Consider the following 21,877-nt stretch of genomic DNA (forward strand, 5'->3'; position numbering starts at 1 on the left):
AGTCATAGTCTCATGGACTGTTTGGAGCTGACATCCTTCTGTTGGTGCAGCAGAGGTGAGAAACCTAGAGTGGAGCACTTTGGTATTATTTGCAGCATGTTGTTTGATTATCATTTTGATGTTCTACTGTTTTTTTTGTTTGTGAGTATTGTTTACATTTTAATGCTCATTAAAGTTATACCTATTTTTGAGGGCCAGTGTCCTCTTTGTTTTTTCTGGTTATGTATTGCGGAACATGTGAGTAGTAATTCTTTTCTTCAATGGAAGCAGTAATTTACAAGTTTTTAAACGCTAGCCACCAAGTTGCTTTAAAGTGGACTTGAACCCAAAATAGTGAAGACTTCCTATCTTACAGGGGTCATCTAGAAAAGGTAATTTTGCCTAAGCAGTGCCCTGAAAATCTACCTTTTTTTCTAAAATTCCTCTTGAAAAATAGAAGAGCACTTCCTGGTATGTGAGGGTGTCTAGGCACGCCTGTGCCTAAAGCTTCACCTGCAGTGTGAGGTCCAGGGTACTTGTTGACAGATGCATTTAGCTTGTCTGCCACTCGTGGCTCTGTTCCTAATATAGTGTTGCAGAGGGAATTGTGTAATTAAAGCAGAGTTCCACTCAAAAGTGAAAGTGCTGCTTATTAGCCTCCTCCCCCGTCTGGTGCCACATTTGCACGATGCACGCTGCGCTTTCTGAATGACCCTTCGGCAAGAAAAGGAGGAGGGGGCCGAACTTCCAAGTGATCTCACGTGGCAAGATCTCTCGGAAGTGGGGACGGGTACCTGTAAAAAACAGATTGGCATTTCCCTGGTGGTCTAGGGTGGCATACCTGGTGGTCCAGTGTGGTGGCCATCCCTGGTGGTAGTATTAGCGGCATCCTGGTGGTCCTGGGTGGGCGTCCGAGGGGGGCTGTGCTGATAAACAATCAGCACAGACCCCCCCTGTCAGGAGAGCAGCTGATCGGTTCTCCTCTACTCGCGTCTGTCAGACGCGAGCGAAGAAAAGCCGATCAACGGCTCTTCCTGTTTACATCATGATTAGCCGTGATTGGACACGGCTGATCACGTAGTAAAAAGTCTCTGACAGAGACTCTTTACCTAGATCGGAGTTGCGGTGTGTCAGACTGTGTGTGCCCCCGGTCAGGACATCGCAACCACTTTGCCAACGTCATATTGATATATGGTGGGCGGCAAGTGGTTAATATACACCTGCCGCAATGCTGCACCTGTGATCATTTATGACACCAGCCATTGGATGGTTTGACAAAGTGGTTGAGGGGACACCCAATGGGAGTGTTACATTTCTGGCATGTGGCGGGAACGAAACTGGTAAATGGACGGGTTTACTTCCACTTTAAGTAGCCTGCAGTCTTAAGTCTTATGTGAAAATGGATGCCCAGTCTAACTAAATACATTTTGCAACCAAATTTTTATAGCATGTCATTAAACACAAGCACAATATATACATCTCAAGCCTTCCTGTTTACCGCCATCATGTATGGAGTTTAAATGCTTTCCGATTTTGCATTTAACACAGGAGTTTCAAAAGGACAGAAACAGAAAAGATCAGAGAGAGTATATTTTTATGAAGGTGATTGCCGCCATTATCACAAATATTTTCTAAATCCACAACCGACTTGTTCATGTGCCACACTTGGTGGACTGGGTCGCACAACTGTTTGGTGGCACACCCGCGTGCTATTGTTGAGGAAGGTACAGGCCCTGTGGAATAAAAGATAAAGTCATAGGTATAACCTTATTGATTCAGTTTGTCTTTTTATGGTTAAAGCTTAAACTCTGGGCACAAAGACTTTCATATAAATATATTCCTCAATAACCGCTAAGGATATGCAGCCACTTTGTGTGCATGAAAAGCCTTTGTAAAGCTAGGTCCAACCCCGAAAAACAGCAGCGATGTCATCACTGTGCTGTGCATAGCCTGTGCAGAGAGCAGAGGTGTGGGAGGGGTCCAGCAGGCTCCACCTGCTGCAGGCTGCCTGTAGAGAACTATGGAAGGGGCGGAGACAAGACCAGTCACCCTGCACAAGGAGAGAGAGTGGCAGTGACTGGTCTTTATTACAGGAAGCTCCTGCACAGATCTGGAAGAAATTCACAAAGCACACCAAGATTCAAGAAAACACACAACGAATGTGTTTAGATAATATTGGCACCCCAGCATTTCTGTAAGATAATGCACCACTTCGCTTAGAAAACTGTTGCAATTACAAATATTTAGGCATTCTCATGTTTTTTTTCCTTTTGTTTGTGTTGGTGTGACACCAAGAAACAAAAAGCCAAATCTGACACATTTCATGCAAAATTCCAAAATTGGACTGGACAAAATTATTGGCACCTTCTCAAAATTTTAGGAACTAATTGCATTCCAAGTTTGTGATGCTCCTGTAACTTTGTAATCAACCACTTGCCGACCAGCCGGCGCAGTTTTACTGCGGCAGAATGGCACGGCTGGGCGAAACTACGTTATGTAACGTCGCTTCACCCTGTGGCCACTAGGGGGCGCGGGCGCGCCCCCTGCTCATCCACAGAGCCGATGGCAGTGCCCGGTGGTCGTGATCACCGCCGGGCTCCTGCAATCGCTCGTGGCACACCGAGAACCCAGGATCTGTGTGTGTAAACACACAGTTTCCGGTTCTATGAGGGGAGAAAAGACAGATCGTCTGTTCATACAAATATGAACAGACGATCTGTCATCTCCCCTACACAGTTCCCTCCCCCTTCAGTTAGAACACACACTAGGGAACACAATTAACCCCTTGATCGCCCCCTAGTGTTAACCCCTTCCCTGCCAGTGACATTTTTACAGTAATCAGTGCATTTTTATAGCACTGATCCCTGTATAAATGCCAATGGTCCCAAAAATGTGTCAAAATTGTCCGACGTGTCCGCCATAATGTTGCAATCCCGATAAAAATCGCAGATCGCTGCAATTACTAGTAAAAAAAAAAAATAATAATAAAAATGCCATAAAACTATCCCCTATTTTGTAAACGCTATAACTTTTGCGAAAACCAATCAATATAAGCTTATTATGATTTTTTTTTACCAAAAATATGTAGAAGAATACATATCCGCCTAAACTGAGGAAAAAAAAGTTTTTTTATGTATTTTTGGGGGATATTTATTATAGCAAAAAGTAAAAAATATTTTTTTGTTTATAGTGCAAAAAATAAAAACCGCAGAGGTGATCAAATACCACCAAAAGAAAGCTCTATTTGTGGGAAAAAAAGGACGTCAATTTTGTTTGAGTGCAATGTCGCAGGATCGCACAATTGTCAGTTAAAGCAACGCAGTGCCGAATCGCAAAAAGTGCTCTGGTCAAGAAGGGGGTAAAATCTTCCGGGGCTGAAGCAGTTAAACTCACCGCTGTGTATTTACTGTGGCAATGTGGAGCTATTGCGCGAAACGATGTACCTATACGTCGTTTCGTTCACTAGCCACTAGATGGCGCCATCGCATCACTGGAGGCACCGGTTGCACAGTGATTGGCTAGCAGGGGTGTCAATCAAAGGGTGTCTACTGGAATATCACCGTCTTCAGAAATTCAAATTTCAAAAAGAATAAAATAGAATAAAACAGAATAGAATGAAAAAGAATAGAATAGAAAATAAAGGAATAGAAAAGAATAGAATAGAATAAAATAGAATGGAAGATATAGGAAAAAAAAGAATAGAATAGAAAAGACTGGAATAGAATAGAAAAGAATAGGATAGAATAGAAAAGAATAGAATTGAATAGAAAATAAAAGAATAGAGTAAAACAAAACAGGATAGAATAGATTAGAAAGTAATAGAATGGGATAGAAAATAAAAGAATAGAACAGAAAAGAATAGAATAGAAAATAAAAGAAACAAATAGAATAGAAAGAATATAACTGACTTCCAAAATTCAAATTTCAAATAGAATCAAACCAGCTACTCTTTTTTTTATATATATATTTATTGGATTTTCCGAGTAACAAAGGGAAAAACAAATAAAGGCTATAGAGCCAGAAGGCCCAGAATCATAGATCTGAGATACAATGCAAGCACATGGCACAAATAAACACCCAACAGGGGCGGAAGGAGAGGAAAGAGAGGGGGGTAAATAAAAAAAGGGGGGGGGGAAGGAAGGCAAATTTATCCTAGCTATTCTTCACATAGATTTTGTATAGATTCAATAGTTTTGATTCAAATTCGATTTAATTCCTCAAATCCATTTGAAAAATTGAAATCCATTTGAAAACGAATAAACAAAACTAAACAAAATGAAACAAATTTAGTTTTCGAATGCAAAATATAAAATTAGTAACTTAAATCGATCTGAAACAAAACAAATGTTTTTCGTTCTGCACATGTCTACTGGATTTCCTAATTGGATATCCAGTCAATCAAACTAGCTGCATCGGAAGAGACAGGCGGCACCCCACAGGGCCCTCCCTTTGCTCCAGGCCACTTTTTAAACTCCTAAAGCCCTGAGACTGCTGTTGGGTGCCGCCATCTTGGATATGATGTCAGCAGCCCCAGCAGACTCACAGCTGTCACTCACAAGACATTTCAAAGAATTGTCCTTCATTCCTCCCCTCGCTAAGTTTGTGTAGGAAGCGGAAGGGGTGCAAAGGAGCTGGGCCAGCACAGAAAGAAATTAGACACTCCCAGATAAGGATAGGGCTAGGACAAGCAATGAGGGAAGTGGCTGTGCAAGAAGATCAACTCTTCCTGGAGTAGTCAACGTTTAAAGAAAACTCAAAGGCACATTGCATGCAGGGCCGTCTTTAAGGCGGGGCAAAAAGGGGCAGCTGCCCCGGGCCCCGTCATTGTTGTGGGGCCCAAAGCAGCTGCCCCTTGAGCCTACACTGCCTGAAAATAGTTGACAAGTGGATTTGGGAGGGCCCAAGAAAATGTTTGCCCAGGGCCCAATCAATATTAAATACGGCCCTAATTGTATGTGAATAAAAAATTAGGAAAAGGAGGTATCAGCACCTACCTTTAAGATTGGTGATCTGAGTTATACATATCGTCTCATTTCCAATACAATCCGTGGGCGTTACTTTGACACATGACTTGGCATTTGTAAGGTAGCAGGATGGGCATTTCTTGCCATTCTTTTCTTTTGAGACTTCCGGAACTATCAGAGAAGAACAAAATCACACATACATTTTTTTTACAGAAGTCTTATTTCCTCCTTCTCTATGACTCTCTCCCTTCAGTGGAGCTGAGATAAAAGCTCCCCACCAGGAATTCATTATCCACCAGAACCCTAGGTGCGGGAATTTAGGATGGTATTTGGATGGATTATTCGGGTTCTAGGCGTGCAGTTTTGTATGGATTTCCATGGATTGGACCCATTAATTACAAGGAGATTTTCCACAGATCTCCTGATATGAATAAGGAGAAAAGTTGGAGCCAACGCGTTTCAGAGTAAAACACTGCACTCACGCTTTCTTCCAAAGCAGGTCAGTGAGATGTACCAATGCTCAGACAACGGCCCTGGTAATCCACAAAACAAATAGAGAAAAATCTCAGCCACCCTCCACCATACAAGTCTAGCGTGTAATAAGTGAGAACAGCCTCAGCAAAACTCCATCCTGACCACGAACCCCGACAGGGACGAAACATGTTGGGGAGAGTGGCCCGGATGGAGTTAGGATGAGACTGCTTTCACTTATTACACACTGGGCTTGTATGTTGGGCGGTGGCTGAAATTTTTCCCTATTTGTTTTGTGAATTACATGGAGTTAGGCCTGACCTTCACCCTTAGTGGAATGGGGGACATAGATCACAGATCCTAAAGTAGGTTTAGTTTCACAATGACCCCTGAAGGCTCAATTCACACAGTGAAAATAACATTCTCCTTCTTTAAGCCCCGATGAAGGAGGCATTCTTGAAGTCTCTGAAACGTGTTGGCTCCATCTTTTGTTGTGCATTTTCAAGTATTTTTCTGCTCAAATGCAATAATTAAATAATAATAATAATAATAATAACACAATTCATTAAATTAATAAAAAATTACATATTGTAAAAAAATAATAATGATCATAAATAAAATAACCCTAACCCCAACCCCTAACCCTAATAATAATCCGTAATATTACCCCTAACCCTAACCCTAATGTTAACCTAAAAATAACCCCTAACCAAACAAAATAATAATCATAAATAAATAACTAAAATAACTATAACCCCAACTCCTAAGTAATAACTAATAATAATCCATAATCTTAACCCTAATAATAACCCCTAACCCTAACCTTGAACCCTAACCCAAACCCCTAACCCTAATATTACCCTCTAAACCCTAACCCTCAACCCTAAACATAACCCCTAACCTAATTAAATAATAATAATCATAAATAAATAAAATAACCCTAAACCTAATAATATTCCGTAATATTACCCCTAATCCTCATCTTAACCCTAATAATAGCCCCTAAACCTAACCTCGAACCCTAAACCTAACCCTAACCAAACTAAATAATAATAATCATAAATAAATAAATAAAATTTCCATAACCCTAACCCTAAGTAATAACAAATAATAATCCATAATATTACCCCTAATCTTAACCCTAATATTAACCCCTAACCCTAACTTTGAACCCTAATCCTAACCCCAAACCCTAATATTAACCCCTAACCTTGAACCCTAATTCTAATCCCTATCCCTAATATTACCCTCTAAACCTTAACCCTCAACCCTAAACATAACCCCTAACCCTAACCTAAATAAATAATAATAATCATAACTAAATAAAATAACCCTAACCCTAAAAATAATTCATAATATTACTCCTAATCATAATTTTAACCCTAATAATAACCCCTAACCCTAACCTCGAACCCTAATCCTAACCCCAACTCTAACCCTAATTTGAAATATTACCCCTAAGTCTAATTTTAACCCTAATAATAGCCCCCAAACCTAACCTCGAACCCTAATCCTAACCACTAACCCTAATAATAACCCTAAATATAACTCCTAACCCTAACCGAACTAAATAATAATCATAAATAAATGAATTAAATAAAAAAATAACCATAACCCCAACTCCTCAGTAATAACTAATAATAATCTGTAATATTAACCCTAATCCTAATCTTAACCCTAATATTAACCCCTAACCCTAACCTCGAACCCTAATCTTAACCCCTATCCCCCAACCCTAATACTAACCCCTAACCCGAATATTAACCCCTAAACCCTAAACATAACCCCTAACCTAACAAAACAAACAAATAAACAAATAAATAAAATAAAAAAACAAATAAATTAAACCATAACCTTTAACCCCATCGCCCTAATCCTTAATTCCTTACAAAAAAACAAAAACAAAAATAATAATAAATAAACCATAATAAATAAATAATAACTGCAAGCACATGCAAAATCTGAAAAACAGCAACAAATTATGAAACAGATGGTATTTCTCTCTATTGCTAATAAAAAAAATGGCAAAGCTCAAAAATTATTTAAAAAAGCAGTACAAAAAAAGCTCAAAAATGTGCAAAAAAAAAAAAAAAAACTAAAAAAACCCCCACAATTCTCAGGTGTGAATGCAGCTTTAGTGCTCTGTATTGAGACAAGTACACACTGTACAGGGATATGCTTTGTTCATAGTTCATGTCTGAGGTTTACAACCACGTTAACCCTGATCCCGTGCTGTCCTCATATCTCATTAGCTTCCCCCATTATAGAGTAGATTGATTGCCTTCAGAATTTCTACACAATGCTGCTTAGGTATGTAGGTGAGAGGAGGGGCCTAGCAGCTGGGCCAGCACAGACAGTAATTAGACACTCCCAGAAGAGTGAGCAGGTCAGCATTCAAAGTACTTGATTATTCTGTGCTTTTTTTTTTTTTTACGCTGTAACGGGAGTGGAACTTACGGATGGGCTCAGGAGGGGTGCAGTTGTCGGTGTCACAGCAGGTGACGCTGGTCAAATATCTGCCATTGGGGAGACTTATACTTCCAGTCTTTGAACAAAGTTCTTTTGGTCCACATTGTCTGATGTACACGTTCATAGTCACCATATCACCTTGGAAATAGGAGAAAATAAAAAGGAACATGTGTTCTTTACTGTAATCCAAAGATGGAGTGTTTTGTCACCTTTTACAATACAAGTAAAGTTATTTGTTCTTCATACTACAATGATAACACTTGATTTAAAGCCAAACTCCAGGCAAACAGCTGAATACAGACCTACCAAAGGATTGCATTTCTGTCCATCCAGTCCTGAGATTTACACAGCCCTGCCACACAGTACAGCCAGAGAAGGAGACCTGATTTTTCTCTGCTGCCCTTCAGTAACACTTACAGGTCCCCCAATCTGTTATTGGACAGCGAAAGGAGAAGAAGCAGACTGATGAGCTCATTCCTCTGTAACTCTTCCCCCTATCAATGTGTCCTTGACCTAGTTAGTCTCTTGCTTGTTGACTGTCTAGACCCCTGTCTGGACCTGCATACATTCTTGTTTGCCACCTGACCTGACCTCTTTGAACCCAATTGCTCCCTTGCCTGCTGCCTGTCGTAACCCCAACCTGGACCTGCCAACTCTCTTGCTTGCCGCCTGCCTAGACCTCTGTTCAAACTCAACTACTGGGAAGGTGATTCACCGCTCAGGTAGACTTGCTCCCAGGTGTGTGTTGAGTGGATCCTTCAGAGGAGGGGAGTCCCAGGTGCTGGCTAAATGCAAATTGAAGCAAGGTTTGAAATAAGAGAATCTGGATGCCGCACACTGGATAAAGTTGAAAATTCTTCTTTATTGTAAAAATAGGATCATCAAAAATACAGGACAATCAGGCAGATGGTACAGACACAGCTGACGTGTTTCGCACTCTAGTTTGAGTGCTTACTCATAGCTCTCTCTACTCTCTTGCCTGCAGCCTACCTTAAACCCCTGTCTGGGCCTGCCTACTCTCTTGCTTGCCACCTGCAGAGACCCCTGTTCAGACCCATCTATTCTCTTACATACCATCTGCCATAACCCTTGCCAAGTCTTGCCTACTCTCTTACCAGCCATTTGCCTTGACCCCTGCATAGACCTTCTACTTTCTGGCTTGCTGCCTGTGGAGATGTTTGTTTGGACCCAGCTATTCTCTTACATACCCTCTGCCTTGATCCATGCCTGGACCTGCCTTTTTTCTTGCCTGCCGTCAGCCTTGACCCCTGCCTGCACTTGCCTACTCTCTTGCTTGCCACCTGCCTGGACCTCTGTTTGGGCCCAGTTACTCTCTTACCAGCCATCTGCCCTGACCCCTGCCTGGTCCTCCTATTCTGTGGCTTGCTGCCTGTGTAGACCTTTGTTAGGACCCAGCTATTTTCTTATATACCCTCTGCCTTGACCCATGCCTGCACTTGCCTACTCTCTTGCTTGCCACCTGTCTGGACCTCTGTTTGGGCCCAGCTGCTCTCTTACCAGCCATCTGCCTTAACCCCTGCCTGGGCCTCCTACTCTCTGGCTTGCTGCCTGTGTAGACGTTTGTTCGGACCAAGCTATTCTCTTACATACCCTCTGCCTTGACCGCTGCCTGGACCTGAATATTCTCTTGCCTGCCACCTGCCTTGACCCCTGCCTGCACTTGCCTACTCTCTTGCTTGCCACCTGCCTGGACCTCTGTTTGGGTCCAGCTACTCTCTTACCAGCTATCTGCCTTGACCCCTGCCTGGTCCTCCTACTCTCTGGCTTGCTGCCTGTGTAGACGTTTGTTTGGACCAAGCTATTCTCTTACCTACCCTCTGCCTTGACCGATGCCTGGACCTGAATATTCTCTTGCCTGCCACCTGCCTTGACCCCTGCCTGCACTTGCCTACTCTCTTGCTTGCCACCTGCCTGGACCTCTGTTTGGGTCCAGCTACTCTCTTACCAGCTATCTGCCTTGACCCCTGCCTGGTCCTCCTACTCTCTGGCTTGCTGCCTCTGTAGACCTTTGTTAGGACCCAGCTATTCTCTTACATTCCATCTTCCTTGAACCCTACCTGGAGCTGCCTGCTCTCTTGCTTGCCACCTGCCTGGACCTCTGTTCTGATCCAGCTACTTTACTTACCAGTCATCTACCTTGACCCTTGCCTGGGCCTCCTACTTTCTGGCTTGTTAGACCTTTGTTCAGACCCAACTATTTTCTTACATACCATGTGCCTTGACCCCTGCCTGGACCTGCCTATTCTCTTGCTTTCCTAGACCTCTGTTCAGACAAAACTACTCTCTTGCTTGCCTCCTGCCTTGACCCCTGCCTGGAAATGTCTACTTTCTTTCTTGCTGCCTGCCTAGACCTCTGCCTAAACCTTACTACTCTCTTGCTTGCCGCATGCCTCAACCTCTGCTCAGACCTGACTACTATGTTCCCTGCTGCCTGTCTTGACCCACACTATCGCTGTCGCTCTGCTCTCTCCTCCTATCACCATGTCTTTGCTATCACATAAACACTGCAGCACAACTGATTGGCTCCTTTTGTTGCTTCTCACTCCACTGGTCTAAGCTCTGCTGTACTGGAACAGCAAGAGGCTGATACTAAGTCCAATTCAGGTACTTACACTGCTTGTATTGAGAAAAAAAAATGATAGGGTTCTGGGATAGCCATACCTATATTGTTTACCGCGCGGGTTAACAGGCAGACAGTGTTCCCGGAGGAACATACTTCGGAAGATCCATTGCAGATTTTGTCCCCTGCAACTGAACATTCTATACAAGTCAGGGAGTAACCTGTGCAACAAAAAAAAAGTACCAATAAAATACCAATATTATTAAACAGTATGCAAACCCCAACAGTAAACTTTTTTGTTTGCTCTCTTTTGATTTGTTAAATATACCATTCAAAGCTTTGTGATATATCTGTATATAAAAAAAAAAAAACACCTGTTGAACCTGCCAGGCTGTGATTTGACTTTAAAAAACAAGGTAGATAAAGTAGATAGATGAAAGATAGAAAAAGTAAAGATAGATAGATAGTTACAGTGCATCCAGAAAGTATTCACAGCGCTTCACTTTTTCCACATTGTGTTATGCTACAGCCTTATTCCAAAATGGATTAAATTCATTATTTTCCTCCAAATTCTACAAACAATACCCCATATTGACAACTTGAAAGTAGTTTATTTGAAATCTTTGTAAACTTATTAAAAAAAAAAAAAAAAAACGAAAAAAAAAAATCCCATGTACAGAAGTATTCACAGCCTTTGCTCAATACTTTGGTGAAGCACCTTTGGCACCAATTATGCCGCGTACACACGAGCAGAATGTCCGTCAGAAAAGGTTCGCTGGGAGCTTTTCATCGTATATTCCGACCGTGTGTATGCCCCATCGGACTTTTTCCGTCGAAAATTCAGACGGACTTAGAGAACATGTTCTAAATTTTTCCAACGGAACGAATTACTATCGGGAAACCCGCTCGTCTGTATGCTGTTCTGGCAGACCAAAAAAACGATGCATGCTCTGAAGCAAGTACAAGACGGAAGCTATTGGCTACTGGCTATTGAACTTCCTTTTTCTAGTCCCGTCGTACGTGTTGTACGTCACCTCGTTCTTGACGGTCGGACTTTGGTGTGACCGTGTGTAGGCAAGACCGATTGAGCGGAATTCCGTCGGAGAAACCTTCAGAGTTTTTTCCGACGGCAAAACCACTCGTGTGTATGCGGCATAACAGCCTCAAGTCTTTTTGAATATGATTCTACAAGCTTGACACACCTATTTTTGGTCAGTTTCTCCCATTCTTCTTTGCAGGACCTCTTAAGCTCCATCAGGTTAGATGAAGAACGTCGGTGCACAGCAGTGGCGGAATTACCGGGTTCACAACAGTTGCAGTTGTGACGGGGCCCGGCATTCCGCCACTGTGGGATAGATAGATAGATAGATAGATAGATAGATAGATAGATAGATAGATAGATAGATAGATAGATAGATAGATAGATAGATAGAAAAGAAGGGGAAGGAAGGAAAGAAGAAGATAGAAAAGAAAGTAAGGTGGGGAGGAAGGTTAGAAGAAAAGGAGGAAGCTATTAAATAATAGAAGTTGCTCAATCTCCATCTTGAACATTTAAAAATAAAGGATAAGAAATAAAAGCTCCACTCCAGATATAACATCCAGACCGATATTTGATTCAAAATAGTGAAGGAAGGATAGTGAAGGAAAGAAGGAAATATGGGTGAAGGAAGGAAGCAAGGATGGGGGAAGGAAGGAAGGAAGTAAGGAAGGAAGGAAGGAAGGAAGGAAGGAAGGAAGGAAGGGAGGATGGCATGGAGGGTGGATAGGAAGGGAAGGAGGGAGGAAGGGTAGAAAAGAAGGATGGGTGAAGGAAGGTAGGAAGGAAGGATGGAAGGGAGGGTGGATAGGAAGGAAGGGGAGGAGGAAGGGAAGAAGGGTAGAAAGGAAGGATGGGGGAAGGAAGGAAGGAAGGGAGGGAGGGAGGAAGGAAGGAAGGAAGGAAGGAAGGAAGGAAGGAAGGAAGGAAGGAAGGAAGGAAGGAAGGAAGGAAGGAAGGGAGGGAGGGAAAGATGGAAGGAGGGAGGAAGGGTAGAAAGGAAGGATGGGTGGATAAAGGAAAGAAGGGAAGATAGCAGGGAGGAAGGAAGGAAGGAAGGAAGGAAGGAAGGAAGGAAGGAAGGAAGGAAGGAAGGAAGGAAGGAAGGAAGGAAGGAAGGAAGGAAGGAAGGAAGGAAGGAAAGGAGGGAGGAAGGATAGAAAGGAAGGAAGGGAGTGAGAGAGGAAGGATAGAAAGGAAGAAAGAATGGATGGGAGGAAGGGAGGAATAAAGGAAAGATGGCAGGGAAGGAGGATAGGAAGTAAGGGAGGCAGGGAGGAAGGAAAGGAAGGAAGGATAGAAAGGAAGGAAGGTATGAATGGGAGGGAGGAAGGAGGGATGATAGGAAGGAAGGATAGAAAGGAAGAAGGTAAGACAGGAGTGAGGCAAGATAGGAAGGACAGAAGGAAGAAAGTAAGGAAGGGAGGCAGGGAGGATAGAAAGGAAGGAAGAATTGATGGGAGGGAGGGAGGAAAGAAGGAAGGAAGGAAGGAAGGAAGGAAGGAAGGAAGGAAGGAAGGAAGGAAGGAAGGAAGGAAGGAAGGAAGGAAGGAAGGAAGGAAGGAAGGAAAGTGGAGATGGAGGGAGGAAGGATAGAAAGGAAAGAAGGAAGGAAATGAAGGGTTGAAATGCTGTAAGTAATAGATATCTAAGCTCAGTCTCTCGGATATCAGAAAACGTCTATTTGTAGTTCAGCAGGTGCAGACTTTACACACAAATAAAACAGACGTTTGTTGTTTGCTGTTTGTACAGAGAGATCCGGGGAATCGGAGCTCCGGGGATTCCGTATAATGTCCTCTGTGTACAATGAAATGACACAATAGTCTGCCAGGTGTTTAATAAATGACATCTGTCATCCAGCAATAACTGGTAATATTAATGCTGTGATGTGGGGGGAGGGGAATTATTGGCGACTCGTCCAGCACTGAAGCATATTTTAGAAGTAGAATTTGTCATCTTTTGTAATCGGTGATTTCTGTGGGGTTCTCATGGATCGTACACACAAAATAAGTGGAACTGAACACACATTAGCACACGTATGTATAACACACATGTTTTGTATGCCTGTGCTTTAAGCTGAATTCCACGCTATGAGCTAAATCCAAGGATGAAATACATATAAGAAATCAGCTTTACCTGCCAAAGGATTTCTTTTTCTGTCTATCCTGTCCTGGGTTTTACACAGCTCTGCCACATAGCACAACTCAGTCTGGCAATGGAGGAGACCTGATTTTCCTCTGCTGCAGTTAAGTAACACTTACAGGTCTTGTCCCTCCCCCTAGCCTGTGATTGGACAATGAATGGAGAAGCAGTGGACCAATGAGCTCACCTGTCTGCCACTCTACTCCCTCCTCCTATCGGCATGCCCCCCTGTGCTGCAGCACAATTGGTTGGCTCCTTTGTGCTGCTTCTCCCTCCTCCAGTCTGATCTCTGTCTGCATAAGGACATGCTGATAGGAGGAGAGAGCAAAACATAAGTGCTTCTCTTTTCAGTGTCCAATCACTGGCCTGGGGGGAGGGACGAGACCTGTAAGTGTTACTGAACTGCACCAGATTAAAACCAGGTCTCCTCCCTTGCCAGACTGGGTTGTGCTATGTGGCAGAGCTGTATAAATCTCAGGACAGGATAGACAGAAAAATAAATCCTTTGGCAGGTAAAGCCGATTTCTTATATGTATTTCCTCCTTGTATTTAGCTCATAGCGTGGAGTTCAGCTTCAAGCACAGGTCTGCTTGCAAGATGAATCGCTCTTTTTTTTTCACAAACTCTGCCGGGTCGTGCTGATGACGTTCAATAATTGTTTGTACATTGTGAATGTCAGCTGAAACCTCGTGTTTACATAAGACTCAGGGGTTTTAATCCGTCCAGAAAATCGCCCAAAAATTGGTGCCCAAGGCAATCCAGAAATATGTCGCCAGGGATTTAGCACATAGCTGATTTTCTGCCAGCAGGTGGCGATCTTTCCATTTTTTTTTTTTTTTTTACCAGGCTACGTGCTTTACTGAGAAAGGCTATTGATAGAAAAACTGAAAACCTAAAAAAAAAAAAAAAAAAAAAAGGTTTTAATTATAACTACGCTTATAGGGGGTCCAATCATCAAACATTCATTGGCCGATTGTGAAAATCATTTGTGCAATTTTTTTTTAATTTATGTGCGTATTTTTTTATTTGGTCGTAGCCGTATTAGTGCACTTGCAAACAAAAACAATTGAATATTGTCAGGGATACTTTTTTTTTTTTTGTATTGCACTAACATCCACATATTTAGGGGAAAGCATTTGGGGGTGTACCCCCTTTTTCAAGGTCCAAGAAGAGGGGTACACCCCAAAAGATTGTCCTGAAAATTTAGACGTTAGCTCAAATAAGAAAAAAAAAAAAAAAATAGTATCACGGACAGAACTCAATTGTTCCCGTAATTCTCCTAATAAATGACTCCCTACATCGCCCACGGCCAAAACGCGCTATAGATTTCTGAAATACATCAATTAGAAAATATACTGCATTTTGGCCACTAGATGGAGCCGATGATATAGGAATTACATGCAATTAAAGTGGTAATACTGTCAGAATTGTATTTTTTGGCAAAAAAGGCCCCGCCCCCTGCAGTGTTATGCCATAAAGCCGTGTAAATTAGACTTTACAGCAATAGTCAGCTTCAACACAGAGATTTTCCCGGCAGTACTTTTTTTTCTGCCCCTAGATGTCCTTAGTTTGATGACCAACATCCTTTAACCCACTTCCTCTGAGCCCAGGTCATTCAGTGACAGGCGAGGCAGCTCAGTGATGAGCTCATGTCTCCTCCCACCTCCTATTAACATGCTCTAAGTCAGCACATGAACTAATTAGCTCCTTTTGCTGCTTCTTCCTCCTACACTCCAGCCCTGCTGTACAGGGACCACAAGAGGCTGATACCAGGTCAGATTCAGGTCCTGACACTGAGGCCTCACTGCAATATTCAGCTTAATTCAGAGATTTTCCTTGCAATACTTTTTTTCTACCACTAGATGTCCAAACTGATTGGCGTCCTTGTGCTGCTTCTTCCTCTCACGCTCCAGCCCTGCTGTACAGGGACTACAGAAGGCCAATACCAGGTCAGATTCTGGTCCTTACACTGCTTGTGATTAAAGAATAAATGTATGATGAATTACTGATTACAGAGCTGCATCATCTATGTCTTCATATCTGCCCGGAGTTCAGAATAAAATGTAATGACTTCAATCAATGTGAAGACTCCGGCCTGCGTTCTCCATTAGCCTGACGTAGAATCTGGGAATCTGCAGCGCGGCCGCCCCCGGTACACACATTACTGTAATGAGATCAACAAGAATTCATATCTCGGGAGGACGTGATCTTCTACGATTATCGAGGGGGGAGGTGACAGATTCCACAGCTAGGCATTCAAACAGCATAGGAAATGCTTAAGAGTCCAGACCTTTAGAAGAACAGACGGAAGGCCCTCTAGTGGTGAAAATAGTTATTTTACATTTGTTTTATTTCTGATATACAGTGGATACAGGGCTGGTGCAAGGATTTCTGACACCCTAGGCGAAACCTAATTTTGCCACCCCCTGGCTCCACCCCCTTTTCCCTGCTCATGTAAACCCCAACTTTTTAATGAGGCGCCCATCAAATGCAGCCTCACCAGCGCCCATCAAATGCAGCCTCACCAGCGCCCATCAAATGCAGCCTCACCAGTCCCCATCAAATGCAGCCTCACCAGCGCCCATCAAATGCAGCCTCACCAGCGCCCATCAAATGCAGCCTCACCAGTCCCCATCAAATGCAGCCTCACCAGCGCCCATCAAATGCAACCTCACCAGTGCTCATCAAATGCAGCCTCACCAGCCCCCATCAAATGCAGCCTCACCAGTGCCCATCAAATTCAGCCTCACCAGTGCCCATCAAATGCAGCCTCACCAGAGCCCATCAAATGCAGCCTCACCAGTGCCCATCAAATTCAGCCTCACCAGTGCCCATCAAATGCAGCCTCACCAGCGCCCATCAAATTCAGCCTCACCAGTGCCCATCAAATGCAGCCTCACCAGTGCCCATCAAATGCAGCCTCACCAGCGCCCATCAAATGCAGCCTCACCAGTGCCCATCAAATTCAGCCTCACCAGCGCCCATCAAATTCAGCCTCACCAGTGCCCATCAAATTCAGCCCCACCGGAGCCCATCAAATGCAGCCTCACCAGTGCCCATCAAATGCAGCCTCACCAGAGCCCATCAAATGCAGCCTCACCAGCGCCCATCAAATGCAGCCTCACCAGGGGGGGACTGATAACTCATGGGGCCCCCGGGCAATAGGAGATTATGGGGCCCCCAGGCAATCAGAGATTATGGGGTCACACAGTATACACACACACAGTATACAATCACACAGTATACACATACATGTACACACAGTATACACAGACAGATGTACAAAAAACACAGATTTATACATACTGTCCCTGGTTTTACTGAGGCTGGCAACCCTGATGGGGCCCCCTAGTGGTCCAGGGCCCTCGGGCAGTGGGCGAGTTGCTCAATGGTCAGTCCGCCCCTGAGCCTCACCAGCGCCCATCAAATGCAGCCTCAACAGCGCCCATCAAATGCAGCCTGCCTCATTAGCGCCCATCAAAGCAGCCTACCAGCGTCCATCAATGAATGTTTACTTGCTTACATTCATTCAGGAGTCGGGACACAGACACAGTCCTCTGTGCCTCTGACACTATGTGCAAATGGAGCGGCAGCTGCCTGCTGATGCTGAGACTTAGTTGCTTGCTGCAGAGAGAAGAGAGTAGGAACACCAAATGCTGGGTGCCCTAGGCGGCTGCCTAGTTTGCCTAGTGGTAGCACTGGCCCTGAGTGGATATAAAAAGTCTACACACCCCTGTTAAAATGTCAGGTTTCTCTGATGTAAAAAAAATGAGACAAAGATAAATAATTTCAGAATGTTTTCCACCTTTAATTTAACCTATAAACTGCACAACTCAATTGAAAAACAAACTGAAATCTTTTAGGGGGGGGAAGTAAAAGAAAAAAAAATAAAATAATGGGGTTGCATAAGTGTGCACACCCTCTTATAACAGGGGATGTAGCTGTGTTCAGAATTCAGCAATCACATTCATACTCCTGTAAAATAGGAGTCAGTACACAGCTGCCATCATTTAAAGTGCCTCTGATTAACCCCAAATAAAGTTCAGCTGTTCTAGTAGGTCTTTCCTGACATTTTCTTAGTCGCATCCTACAGCAAAAGCCATGGTCCGCAGAGAGCTTCCAAAGCATCAGAGGGATCTCATTGTTAAAGGGTATCAGTCAGGAGAAGGGTACAAAGGAATTTCCAAGGCATTAGATATACCATGGAACACAGTGAAGACAGTCATCATCTAGTGGAGAAAATACAGCACAACAGTGACATTACCAAGAACTGGACGTCCCTCCAAAATTGATGAAAAGACAAGAAGAAAACTGGTCAGGGAGGATGCAAAGAGGCCTACAGCCACATTAAAGGAGCTACAGGAATATCTGGCAAGTACTGGCTGTGTGGTGCATGTGACAACAATCTCCCGTATTCTTCATATGTCTGGGCTATGGGGTAGAGTGGCAAGACGGAAGCCTTTTCTTATAAAGAAAAAACATCCAAGCCTGGCTAAATTTTGCAAAAACACATCGGAAGTTTCCCAAAAGCATGTGGGAAAATGTGTTCTGGTCTGATGAAACCAAGGTTGAACTATTTGGCCATAATTCCAAAAGATATGTTTGGTGCAAAAACAACACTGCACATCATCAAAAGCACACCATACCCACCGTGAAGCATGGTGGTGACAGCATCATGCTTTGGGGCTGTTTTTCTTCAGCTGGAACAGGGGCCTTAGTCAAGGTAGAGGGAATTATGAACAGTTCCAAATTCCAGTCAATATTGGCACAAAACCTTCAGGCTTCTGCTAGAAAGCTGAACATGAAGAGGAACTTCATCTTTCAGCATGACAACGACCCAAAGCATACATCCAATACAACAAAGGAATGGCTTCACTAGAAGAAGATTAAAGTTTTTGAATGGCCCAGCCAGAGCTCAGACCTGAATCCTATTGAAAATCTGTGGGGTGATCTGAAGAGGGCTGAAAATGCTGAAAATGCTATTTGCCTGACTGTGTAGGAGTAGGGAACCCTGTCATCTGCAACCACTATGGGGGTAGAGCTACATAAAAAAGAAAAATGTTTGCATTGGGGCCTGTCCCTGTGGTCAAATGTTTGGCAAACGTCCAGTTTTAAGTTTCCTCAGCGGTCATTCAATACGATGGACAACTTAAAGGGAAGCTATGTATGCAAGAGAGGAAGAGTCAAAGCCTAACATAAATTGGGCATGACCATAATATAATTCTATTACACTCTATACATACATAGAACACTACACCCCCAACATGATCGACCACTGGACATGATCATAATTCAATTCTACTACACTCCATAAATAGAAGAATACACCTCCCAACATGACCGACCACAAGATATGACCATCATACAATTCTATTACACTCCATACATAGAAGACTACACCCCCAACATGACCGGCCATTACATATGACCATCATACAACTCTATTATACTCCCATACATAGAAGAATAAACCCCCAACATGACCCACCACTAGATATAACCATTATACAATTCTATTACACTCCATACATAAAAGACTACACCCCCAGCATGACCCACCTCTAGATATGGCCATCATACAATTCTAATACACTCCATACATAGAAGACTACACCCCGAACATGACCGACCACTGGACATGATCATAATACAATTCTACTACACTCCATACATAGAAGACTACACCCCCAACATGACCGACCACGGGACATGATCATAATTCAATTCTACTACACTCCATAAATAGAAGAATACACCTCCCAACATGACCGACCACAAGATATGACCATCATACAATTCTATTACACTCCATACATAGAAGACTACACCCCCAACATGACCGGCCATTACATATGACCATCATACAACTCTATTATACTCCCATACATAGAAGAATAAACCCCCAACATGACCCACCACTAGATATAACCATTATACAATTCTATTACACTCCATACATAAAAGACTACACCCCCAGCATGACCCACCTCTAGATATGGCCATCATACAATTCTAATACACTCCATACATAGAAGACTACACCCCGAACATGACCGACCACTGGACATGATCATAATACAATTCTACTACACTCCATACATAGAAGACTACACCCCCAACATGACCGACCACTGGACATGATCATAATTCAATTCTACTACAATCCATAAATAGAAGAATACACCTCCCAACATGACCGACCACCAGATATGACCATCATACAATTCTATTACACTCCATACATAGAAGACTACACCCCCAACATGACCGGCCATTACATATGACCATCATACAACTCTATTATACTCCCATACGTAGAAGAATAAACCCCCAACATGACCCACCACTAGATATAACCATTATACAATTCTATTACACTCCATACATAAAAGACTACACCCCCAGCATGACCCACCTCTAGATATGGCCATCATACAATTCTAATACACTCCATACATAGAAGACTACACCCCGAACATGACCGACCACTGGACATGATCATAATACAATTCTACTACACTCCATACATAGAAGACTACACCCCCAACATGACCGACCACTGGACATGATCATAATTCAATTCTACTACACTCCATAAATAGAAGAATACACCTCCCAACATGACCGACCACCAGATATGACCATCATACAATTCTATTACACTCCATACATAGAAGACTACACCCCCAACATGACCGACCATTACATATGACCATCATACAACTCTATTATACGCCCATACATAGAAGACTAAACCCCCAACATGACCCACCACTAGATATGACCATTATACAATTCTATTACACTCCATACGTAGAAGACTACACCCCGAACATGACCGACCACTGGACATGATCATAATACAATTCTACTACACTCCATACATAGAAGACTACACCCTGAACATGACCGACCACTAGAGATGACCATCATACAATTCTATTACACTCCATACATAGAAGACTACACCCCAAACATGACTGACCACTAGATATGACCATCATACATTTTTTATAGTTTATATATAAAGTCCCAAAGCTCCAGCATAACCACATAACAATGTCATTATTTACTATTTAGCTCCAGTAGACACATGAAGTCTCCATTGTCTGGGACATTTGGTCCCGATCTTTGTTTATTGCAGATCTAGTTTCGGGAATCTATTCAGGTTGTGTTGTAGTGGGCGGCAGGCGAGTTTAACCTTTAAGTTACACGGCTGAATTGCAGTTTGTAGTCTCCAAATAGAATTTGGCTGGGTGTGGTATTTCGTTGGCCTATAATACTGGATATACGTTGGCCTCCTACCAACAATCCATTGGCATCGAAGCCGGTGGACTATCACAGCTGTCCTTGCTGTGAACTGTTGTCATACAGAGTACAGAATGGTAGTAAGCCAAAAACAGGACTACTGTCTGTAGTAACTAATGTAGTATGTAGGTGGTCTGATTGGTGCTTTGATTGGTTGATGAGGGCAGCCCCTCCACTTTGGTTTTCCAACATTTTTCTGGTTGAGTCCCTTGGTGTACTACTGTATAAGGGCCGTGTCATGCTGGCATTCTCGGCTTGTAATTCAGCGTGGCATTGGATATCCTTATGAGGATGGCTCAGTTACAGCTGTCATATGTGCTTCAGTGCATGCAACAGTACAGCGCAATGGGCTGCACCTGTTATATAAGCTTAACCTCTTCAGCTCTTTGGACATGTCTAGCATGTTCGGAGCTTGAAGAGGTTAAAAGAAGCTCATGGCTGCAGTTGGTAACTATCGACTCTTCTGCAAAAGTGACCCGGGCAGCAGTAGAGCTGTTACATAACTCGCAGTTGGCACCCCTCCCCCGCCGGCACCCCTCTATCCCTGGTTTCTGGGCTTTCCTGCTTCTCCTGGGAGTCCTTGGACCACAACAATAATCGATGTCAGGATGGCAAGGAGAAGAAGCTTTGTTCTCTGATGTCCTCTGTAGGGTTTGAACCTAGAGGTGCTCAGCTCCGAGCATTTCTGGGTTCACAGCTTTCAAACTCCCAGCCAGGTAAACAGCCAATCAAACACAGACCTGTGCTTGAACAGAGGGTGGGGGGGCTTTAAGGGTCTAATAGACCCATGATGTCTCCATACAGAGTACCTATCACCTGCTCAATTCTATCACATAGTGGTCTTGCTAAGTGAGAAATAAAATAAAATAGTATTACAAAATTAAAAATCGAATAAAATAAAATAAATAACAAACAACTTAAAGCACC

At 43.1% G+C, this 21,877-nt stretch overlaps 1 protein-coding gene across 1 annotated transcript in view; it reads right to left on the reverse strand.

Annotated features, from left to right (window-relative positions):
• Positions 1-419: 419 nt before the first annotated feature.
• LOC141110398 (phospholipase A2 inhibitor gamma subunit B-like) overlaps positions 420-21,877 on the reverse strand; it is a 29,340-nt gene continuing 7,882 nt past the window's right edge. The window contains exons 2-5 of the mRNA XM_073601729.1: positions 10,566-10,685; positions 7,872-8,021; positions 4,974-5,114; positions 420-1,712 (exon numbers count right to left, since the gene is read on the reverse strand). Of these exons, the coding sequence (XP_073457830.1) occupies positions 1,519-1,712; positions 4,974-5,114; positions 7,872-8,021; positions 10,566-10,685 (605 nt within the window). The 3' untranslated portion in view covers positions 420-1,518. The remainder of the gene's footprint in view (positions 1,713-4,973; positions 5,115-7,871; positions 8,022-10,565; positions 10,686-21,877) is intronic.

Source organism: Aquarana catesbeiana, linkage group LG10, assembly GCF_042186555.1.
Source record: "Aquarana catesbeiana isolate 2022-GZ linkage group LG10, ASM4218655v1, whole genome shotgun sequence".
NCBI lineage: Eukaryota > Metazoa > Chordata > Amphibia > Anura > Ranidae > Aquarana > Aquarana catesbeiana.